At 44.1% G+C, this 10,095-nt stretch overlaps 1 protein-coding gene across 1 annotated transcript; it reads right to left on the reverse strand.

The window, feature by feature from the left end:
• Positions 1-1,332: 1,332 nt before the first annotated feature.
• LOC125506740 (uncharacterized) lies at positions 1,333-4,531 on the reverse strand. Its single transcript, XM_087522600.1, has 3 exons — positions 2,176-4,531; positions 1,975-2,093; positions 1,333-1,892 (listed from the first exon to the last, which is right to left on the reverse strand). Exons 1-3 carry the CDS (start codon positions 3,941-3,943, stop codon positions 1,440-1,442), a joined length of 2,340 nt encoding a protein of 779 aa, XP_087378726.1. The 5' UTR covers positions 3,944-4,531; the 3' UTR covers positions 1,333-1,439.
• Positions 4,532-10,095: the final 5,564 nt, after the last annotated feature.

The raw sequence follows: 10,095 nt of genomic DNA on the forward strand, positions 1-10,095 counted from the left end.
GCCTCAACGGCGATCGAGCCGAATACCAGCCTTACCCTTCGCGAGGCCTGTGACTCCAAATTGTCGGACTCTCCTCCGGACCCCGAACCACCCGCGCCCTTGCCAATCAAATCCGATTGGGCGCCGATCATGGAGTTCACCGCCGCGGATATCTTTCAGCACTCGCCCTTCGGCGACATACTGAACTCACTGAGGTCTCTCTCCTTGTCAGGAGAGTCCTAGCCAGATTATGACCGGCAGGATTGGGATGCGGATGATGAAGAAATTCGATGCCCACCCACCACCCACTTCGTAGCCACTGTCGATGATTTGACCGACATGCTCGACTTCAACTCTGAAGACATCGACGGTATGGACGACGATGCAAGAGACGAACAGGAACCACCGCCCACAGGGCACTGGACAGCCACCTCATCATATGATATATATGGTGGATACACCCAAAGAAGGCAATGGCGACGGGACAGCAGGGGATGACCCCTCCAAGAAGCAACCCAAGCGTCGGCGTCAGCGGCGCCACTCTAAGTCCCGCCAAAGCAAAAATGGTGATACCGACACAGGAGATAATAACACTCCGAACAGTGCCGAAGACAATTCCCTCCAGCAGGATTCAGCGCGGGAGGATGGAGAAGCCAGCCCTCTTGAGAGAGCGGGGGACAGAGAGGTAGAGGATGATAATTACATGCCTCCCTCCGAAGACAAGGCAAGCCTCGACGACGACGAATTTGTCGTGCCTGAGGATCCCGCCGAACAAGAGCGCTTCAAGCGCCGGCTTATGGCCATAGCAAATAGCCTTAAGAAAAAGCAACAGCAGCTCAGAGCTGATCAAAACCTGCTAGCTGAGATGGACTGAAGTCCTTGCGGCCGAGGAATATGAACTCGAATGCCCCTCCAAGAGCTACCCAAAGCGCAGGCTACTACCCCGATTAGAGGAGGAAGCATTAAAACCTACATCCCCAGCGTATGACGCGGCTGATCGGCCACCACGCGGCCGCGATAGAGAGATATTTCAGCCAAGGTTAAAAATTGCGGATATCGGGTTCGTATAGGATTGCCCTCGACATATCGGATATCGGATATCGGGTGATATATCGGACGATATGTAGTTATATCGGAAATTAAAATTGGTCTATAATTTTCTATCTGAAGTGTTATACTTTCCATGCATTTTTAACATAATATGGAGTAAACTATGGAGATAAAATTGAACACACATCATGCATGCCGAATTCACATGTACGAAAAATTGGTTCTCAAGCATGTAATAACCAAAACAGTAAGAAAAAAAGCATAGGATGAAAAAAAATAACACATAAAGTCATAAACTCCATATCCAGTTCAAGTGCATCACGATTCACGAGTAAATAGTTCAAACATATTTCAATTAAGTGCGTGTGGGCATAATAGTAAATATTGATCTAGTCGCTTCATTGTAGATTTTAGTCATCATCAAGGAAATTGTCCTCATTTTCTCCATCATCACTTGAAGAATCATCCATTAACTGCATGGCTGTATCATCTTCGTCACAGTCAGAAGACTCTTCTTCAGCCTCCATGGTGCGGGCTCTCTTCGACTTGCTCGACGAACCTTTGCTCAGTGCTCTCTTCTTCTCATTTACGCCAGCCTGAGCCGGTTCATCTTGTTCACCATCATAATCAGATGCATTTTCTCCTTCTCCATCTTGTTCTTCAACAATATTTTCTTGCTGCTGCCCTTCAACACTCGCCTCCCCTTCAATCCACTCATTCGGTGGTTCATCATCAACAAACTTTACAGCTAATGGGTCTCTCTTCCTTTGAGCATACATCCACTGAAGCCTCTTGTTAAACATGACATAGACAAGAGAATTCAATCTCTTCTGTGTTAATCTCGTCCTTTTCTTGGTATGGACCTAAAATGAAGCAGCCATTAAGATCCAAGAAGCACAATACGCTACATGAAAAGGTAGTGCATAAAGTAAGTGATGTGCGTACCCTCTCAAATGCACTCCAGTTCCTTTCACACGCAGATGAGCTACACGTCAAATTTAGAATCTTGATAGCCATGTTTCTTAATTCCTTTGCACCCGTGCCATGTGCCGCCCACCAATTTGCTGCAAATATAACCGAATTTAAGTTAGAAATTTGACAAGATAAATATTGTTGAAACCAGAAAGAGAGAGAGAGAGCTTTTACCTGGGGTGATAGTTGTACTTTTCCTTTGTCGAATAGCCATTGCAGAGCCAAAAGAAACAGTGCCATTAGTGTACATATTTAGCTGGGCAACAATCATGTCTTGTAATTTGTCATTATCATGGTACACACGACCTACACACTGTACAACTGCTGCGACGAAAACCTCTTCCTCCAACTCTGCCTTGTTCTCATAATAAAAGAATGGATTCAAGTAATATCCAGCTTTATGCAATGGAGTCTTGAGTTTGTCGTTCCACCTTTCGTCTATAATATCCCAAATGAAACCATATTTCTTTGCATTTCCATCAAAACGGACAGCAATTTCCTTTTTTGCATTTTCAAGATCACCATAAAGGTAACCCATAGCAGGAACATCTCCATCCATCCTTCTAAGTACAAATGCTAGTGGCTCAAAATAGTTTATAAGTCGCAAAATTGATGACCAAAAATCGTTGCCCATGACCAACTTAGCAATAACTTTTCCTGCTTTTTGCTTAGCAAACCTAGAGTCGCTCCACTTTGTTGATCCGAACATTTCTTTCAGTTCTTTTCTTTTGTCATACAGACTTTTCAAATTAAGGTAGCAAGTGGCAAACCGAGTCATTCTAGCTCGAACTAAATCACGATCACCAGTAAAAGAACGCATCATAGACAACACTCTAGTGTGGGCATAAATGTAACATGTAATAGACTTTGCTTTCTTAATTGTATTCTGGATAGCAGGCTTCTTACCAATGTCCTCAAGCATTAGATCAATGGTATGTGCTGCACAAGGAGTCCAAAATATCTGAGGATATTTCTGTTTTAGTAACTTTGCTGCAGCCATGTTATTTGAAGCATTATCGGTCACTACTTGTAAAACCTTCTCCGGACCAATTTCATCTATGCATGAGTGTACCAAAGAGTAGATGTAATTAGCATCATGAACATCTGCAGAAGCATCTATATCTCGGAGAAACCACACACCTCTAGCAGAATGAGATACCAAGTTCATTAGGCTTCTTCCCCGTCGATCTGTCCAAGCATTTGTCAAAAGAGAGCATCCAGTCAATGACCATGCCTCCTTATGTGCATTTGCATATTCATCTAGTGATCTGACTCTGTTCTCCAACAAAGGAGTGCCAAGCTGATAAGGAGATGGCTTCTTCAATCGTGGGCCATATTGTCCAATAGCTTCTATCATTAAATCGAATGAATCAAGGCGAACGGCATTTAATGGAATTCCAGCTTCGTAAAACCAATCTGCAATGTATTCATGAGCTCTCTGTTTCTCCTTCAACTTGTATGTTTCATTTAGTGTGGTTTGAGTGCAAGTCCGAGAATTCTTTCCTTTTCCACGAGCTTCTTCTGGTTTCTCACGATAACAGTCAAGTGGTCCTTTATTCAAAGACCTCTTTCGCACTAAACTGGTTGATTGATCTTGCTCATCGTCGTCCTCCTCAGCAATATGAACCTGACTTCTAGGTTTGTTCAACTCTTCTTCTTTATCTAGTTTCTTTTGTTCTGCTACCTCAAGGATAGTCTTCATCTTATCCCTAACATCTTGAGGAACTTGTGTGCATGGGGTAACCTGGCCTCTCAATCCAGCTAAATGTTGCTTCATCCTGGTGATTCCTCCACTGAAGATACTTTTACAGAAATTACATCCAACATTGTTCGGGTGCTTCTCACTTGGCGAAAATGCATACTCCCAAGCTGAATCCTTTTTTGGCTTATTTTTGGCTGACACTCCTTCCTGTGTTGCTGATGAAGTCGCACTTGCTGACATGATGATCTAAGAAATTACAAAAAATATTCCTGATTAATAAGCCATAAATCTGAACAAAGAACTAGTGTACTAGTACTAGACGCAAAAAAACAGAGCCACTTAATAAGCCATAAGCAAAAGAAATAGTGTACTAGTGCTAGACGCAAGAAGCATTCAAGAAATGAGGCAATACGGACTTGAGGACAGAATGCACACTCATACTCTATGCTTAAACCTGAATGCGCATTTGCACTGTTTGCTTAAACTTGAATGCGCATATATTTGTACTCTCTCTCTCTCTCAAAACTGAACAAGTGCTCTGTTTTTCCTCTGCTTCGTGTGTGCGTGGTAGAAACTGAACTAGCTTGCGCGTGTCTGTGTCCGCCGGCGGCGAGCGAGACGAGGGCCAGCACCCAGCATCCATCACTACTTGCTTGAAGCTCGTGGATTTGCAGCTTGCCAGAGAAGGTTGTACCGTTGCAGATGATGGACGCCAAAGGAACTAATGGCAAGGATGGAGCAGGGTTCCAGCCGGAGAGCAAAGCAGAACGTCGTGTAGTTACCCATCCGCCGTCGCAGCCGGCGGCCGCCAGGGGAAAACGTTCAGGATCGCAGCCGCCGCCGCCGTCGCCACCGCTGTGTACTAGTACGCCAAGAAAAAGACCTAGGTCTATTAGTACTAGGCAGGCTTGTGCACGTTTGTGGGCTGGGCTCATCCAGTTTATGTAAATTGGGCCACTTTTACATATCGTCCATATCGGTCAGACATGTATCGGCCTGAAATTGCGGGCTGACCAGCGATATTGCGGCCGGTAAGTTGAGAAACGCAATTCTGGAAACGATAACATAGCTTCGTATCGGTGGGCAGTCAAAACCGATATTGCGCCCGATATTGCGGCCGATATTGCGGCCGATACGACCGATATTTAAAAGCTTGATTTCAGCCAAATGCTCAAGCCGCACCCCGTCGCCATTCAAAGAAAAATGTCAAGGCACAGGGAAATACGCTAGACCTGTGAGACGTATTGGAGGATAAAGCAAAGCAAGCAAGATCGATCTACAGATCGCGAGGGCGCCCCACTACGAGAGACGATAACCGTCACGTCGGATACAGTAAAAGTAAATCCGGCCGGGCCGAACACAGCAGACAAGACTCATTCGAGCTGTGTCGTGACATAGCCCAGTATAGAGGCGCCGCACACCCCCTATGCTTCACAGATGAAGTAATGGATCATCAAATCCCAGAGGGTTTTTAACCCGTAAATACTGAATCATACGATGGTACAACAGATCCTGCGGTATGGATTGAGGACTACGTCCTGCATATCCACATGGCCCGTGGTGACGATCTACACGCCATCAAATACCTCCCACTCAAGCTTAAAGGACCAGCTCGGCATTGGCTCAACAGCCTGCCAGCAGAATCCATTAGCTGTTGGGAATATCTGGAAGCCGCATTCCTCGACAACTTCCAGGGCACTTATGTGCAACCACCAGATGCCGATGACTTGAGCCACATAATTCAACAGCTAGAGGAATCGGCCAGGCAATTCTGGACATGGTTCCTAACCAAGAAAAATCAAATCGTCGACTGTCCGGATGCAGAGGCCCTAGCAGCTTTCAAGCATATCATCCGCGACGAGTGGCTTGCCCGGCACCTTGCCCAGGAAAAGCCAAAAACTATGGCAGCCCTCACGACGCTCATGACCCGCTTTTGTGCGGGAGAGGGCAGCTGGCTGGCTCGCAGCAATAACATATCAAAGAACCCTGGTACTTCGGATACCAAGGACAGCAATGGTAGGTCACGTCGCAACAAACACAAGCGCCACATCAACAGCAACAATACAGAGGATACGGCAGTCAATGCCGGATTCAGAGGCTCCAAGCCCGGTCAGCGGAAAAAGCCATTTAAACAAAGTACTCCGGGCCCGTCCAGTTTGGACCGTATACTCGATCGCTCGTGTCAGATACATGGCACCCCCGACAAGCCAGCCAACCACACCAACAGGGATTGTTGGGTGTTCAAGCAGGCGGGCAAGTTAAATGCCGAAAACAAAGACAAGGGGCTACATAGCGACGACGAGGAGGAGCCCCGACCACCGAACAACGGAGGACAGAAGGGGTTTCCCCCACAAGTGCGGACGGTGAACATGATATATGCAACCCACATCCCCAAGAGGGAGCGGAAGCGTGCGTTAAGGGACGTATACGCATTGGAGCCAGTTGCCCCAAAGTTCAACCCATGGTCCTCCTGTCCGATCACTTTCGATCGCAGGGACTATCCCACTAGTATCCGCCACGGCGGATTCGCCGCATTGGTCCTAGACCCAATCATTGACGGATTTCACCTCACTTGAGTCCTTATGGACGGCGGCAGCAGCCTGAACCTTCTTTATCAGGACACAGTGCGAAAAATGGGTATAGATCCCTCAAGGATTAAACCCACAAAAATGACCATTAAAGTCGTCATACCATGTGTAGAGGCCCATTGCACAGGCTCAGTCACACTGGAAGTGGTCTTCGGATCCCCGGATAATTTCCGAAGCGAGGAGTTAATCTTCGATATAGTCCCGTTCCGCAGTGGCTATCATGCACTGCTTGGGCGAACCGCATTTGCAAAATTCAATGCGGTGCCGCATGATACGTCTCCAACGTATCTATAATTTTTTATTGCTCCATGCTATATTATCTACTGTTTTGGGCAATATTGGGCTTTATTATCCACTTTTATATTACTTTTGGGACTAACCTATTAACCGGAGGCCCAGCCCAGATTTGTTGTTTTATGCCTATTTCAGTGTCTCAAAGAAAAGGAATATCAGATGGACTCGAAACGGAACGAAATCAATTGGAGAAGTTATTTTCAGAAAGAAAGCAACCCAGGAAACTTGGAGTGCATGTCAGAAGATACGGGAGCTGCCCACGAGGGTGGGGGGCGCGCCCACCCCCCTAGGGCGTGCCCCCTGCCTCATGGGGCCCCCGTGGCTCCCCCGACGTACTTCCGGCTCCTATATATTCCCATATACCCTAAAACTTCCATAGGAGAACATAGATCAGGAGTTCCGCCGCCGCAAGCCTCTGTAGCCACCAAAAGTCAATCAGGACCCTGTACCGGCACCCTGCCAGAGGGGGGGAATCCTCACCGGTGGCCTTCTTCATCATCCCGGCACTCTCCATGACGAGGAGGGAGTAGTTCACCCTCGGGGCTGAGGGTATGTACCAGTAGCTATGTGTTTGATCTCTCTCTCTCGTGTTCTTGATTTGGCACGATCTTGATGTATCGCGAGCTTTGCTATTATAGTTGGATCCTATGTTTATTCTCCCCCTCTTCTCTCTTGTAATGAATTGAGTTTCCCCTTTGAAGTAATCTTATCGGATTGAGTCTTTAAAGATTTGAGAACACTTGATGTATGTCTTGCCGTGCGTATTTGTGGTGACAATGGGATATCACGTGCCAGTTGATGTATGTTTTGGTGATCAACTTGCTGGTTCCACCCATGAACTAATGCATAGGGGTTGGCACACGTTTTCGTCGTGATTCTCCGGTAGAAACTTTGGGCACTCTTTGAGGTTCTATGTGTTAGTTGAATAGATGAATTGAGATTGTGTGATGCATATCGTATAATCATGCCCACGGATACTTGAGGTGACAATGGAGTATCTAGGTGACATTAGGGTTTTGGTTGATTTGTATCTTAAGGTGTTATTCTAGTACGAACTCTAGGGCTGTTTGTGACACTTATAGGAATAGTCCAATAGATTGATTGGAAAGAATAACTTTGAGGTGGTTTCGTACCCTACCATAATCTCTTTGTTTGTTCTCCGCTATTAGTGACTTTGGATTGACTCTTTGTTGCATGTGGAGGGATAGTTATATGACCCAACTATGTTATTATTGTTGAGAGAACTTGCACTAGTGAAAGTATGAACCCTAGGCCTTGTTTCCTAGCATTGCAATACCGTTTACGCTCACTTTTACCGTTCGTTACCTTGCTGTTTTTATATTTTTAGATTACAAAAACCTATATCTACCATCCATATTGCACTTGTATCACCATCTCTTCGCCAAACTAGTGCACCTATACAATTTACCATTGTATTGGGTGTGTTGGGGACACAAGAGACTCTTTGTTATTTGGTTGCAGGGTTGTTTGAGAGAGACCATATTCATCCTACGCCTCCCACGGATTGATAAACCTTAGGTCATCCACTTGAGGGAAATTTGCTACTGTCCTATAAACCTCTACACTTGGAGGCCCAACAACGTCTACAAGAAGAAGGTTGTGTAGTAGACATCAAGCTTTTTTCTGGCACCGTTGCCGGGGAGCAATAGCGTGGGGTGAATATTCTCGTGTGTGCTTGTTTCCTTTATCACTAAGTAATTTTTATTTGCTGTTCTTAGTTGTTCTTTATCTTTAGTTATGGATATGGAACACGAAATACCAAAAAATTTAGGTGTACTTGCTGCTCATGGAGATGGGGAACCTCCTAAAACCCTCGATGCTGGTTATGTGGAAGATATTATGTACTACTTTAATAATCCTGAGAAAACCCCATTCAATTATGTAATGGGAGTAACGTTGGATCAACGTGAATACTTAAGGGATTATGGCTTAACACAAAAAGGGAAACTATTATGGGATCAAATTCATATATTGAAGTGGTATGCTTGGCAACTATGCGTGAGTTATGATTATACTTGTTGCTCTAGGATGAATGCTCCACACCTTCCCTTTTCATGCAAATTTAATGATAATAAAACCTTAGCTTCTTATGTTAATGGTATATATGATTACTATGATGTGGAACAAATAGAAGAATTTGTTGCTTTTATGGGTGCTTATGAAATTGAATCTATGTGTAAAGAGTTTGAAGATTTTGATGATGCTGTTTATAGATCTGAAAATTTAGCTATCCTCAAATATTGCTATGATAATTATGAATACAATGCCGAAATTAATGCACTTATTGAGAAAGTCTCCGCTGTCCAAGAAGAGACTAATATTTTGCAGGAATCTATGGAAGAAGAAATTTGATGAAACTGTGAGCTCATTGGATGAAAAAGATGAGGAGGAGAGCGAAGAACAAAAGGAGGAAGAGCGGATTGATCACTTGTGCCCACCTTCTAATGAGAGTAACCCTCCAACTCATACATTGTTTAATTTCCCTTCGTGCTTACCGAAGGATGATTGCTATGATGATTGTTATGATCCCATTGATTCTCTTGAAATATCCCTTTTTGATGATGCTTGCTATGCTTGTGGCCAAGATGCCAATATTAATTATGCTTATGGAGATGAACTTGCTATAGTTCCTTATGTTAAACATGAAATTGTTGCTATTGCACCCACGCATGATAGTCCTATTATCTTCTTGAATTCTCCCGACTACACTATATCGGAGAAGTTTGCACTTATTAAGGATTATATTGATGGGTTGCCTTTTACCATTGCACATGATGATTTTGATGAATATAATATGCATGTGCTTTCTACTCCTACTTGCAATTATTATGAGAGAGGAACTATATCTCCACCTCTCTATGTTTCCAATATGATAAAATTGCAAGAAACTGTTTATACTATGCATTGGCCTTTACTATGTGTGCATGAATTGTTCTTTTATGACATGCCGATGCATAGGAAGAGAGTTAGACTTCATTGTTTCATGATATATGTTGCTTTGTGCTCACTACTAAATTCCAAATCATTGTTAATTAAAATTGGCTTTGATATACCTTGGGATCCGGGTGGATTCACTACTTGAGCACTATATGCCTAGCTTAATGGCCTTAAAGAAAGCGCTGCCAGGGAGACAACCCGGAAGTTTTAGAGAGTCATTTATTTCTGTTGAGTGCTTTCATATAGTTTAAAAACAACAAAAATAAAGAGGGGAACCCAAAACTTTTTCAAAAAGAAAAGCGAAAGTGAGAGAGACAAGCATTGTTGAAGTGGGAGCTAGCCTTGAACTTTGTTCATGCTCACGCAAACTTTGTGAATCTTGATAACAGAAACTTTTCAATAAAAATAATTATCCCCTTGTACAATTCCATTGTATTATAAAAATAATGTACCAAGGTTTGCCTTTAGGATGTTTACAATGCTTGTTGGTTTGTGCGGTGCAGGACAGAAACTTTGGCTGTAGTGCGCGATTTTTCATTTTTTACTGGAACG

Source organism: Triticum urartu, chromosome 5A (assembly GCF_056163025.1).
Source record: "Triticum urartu cultivar PI428250 chromosome 5A, HENAU_Tu73, whole genome shotgun sequence".
NCBI classification, from domain to species: domain Eukaryota; kingdom Viridiplantae; phylum Streptophyta; class Magnoliopsida; order Poales; family Poaceae; genus Triticum; species Triticum urartu.

What these genes read in the sequence shown, in the direction of transcription:
- LOC125506740 (XM_087522600.1), bottom strand. Translation starts at nt 3,943, where the DNA reads ATGTCAGCAAGTGCGACTTCATCAGCAACACAGGAAGGAGTGTCAGCC. An exon ending in AAGTACAACTATCACCCCAG is followed by an intron (nt 2,094 to 2,175) that starts GTAAAAGCTCTC and finishes TTATATTTGCAG; the next exon opens with CAAATTGGTGGGCGGCACAT. An exon ending in ACTGGAGTGCATTTGAGAGG is followed by an intron (nt 1,893 to 1,974) that starts GTACGCACATCA and finishes GCTTCATTTTAG; the next exon opens with GTCCATACCAAGAAAAGGAC.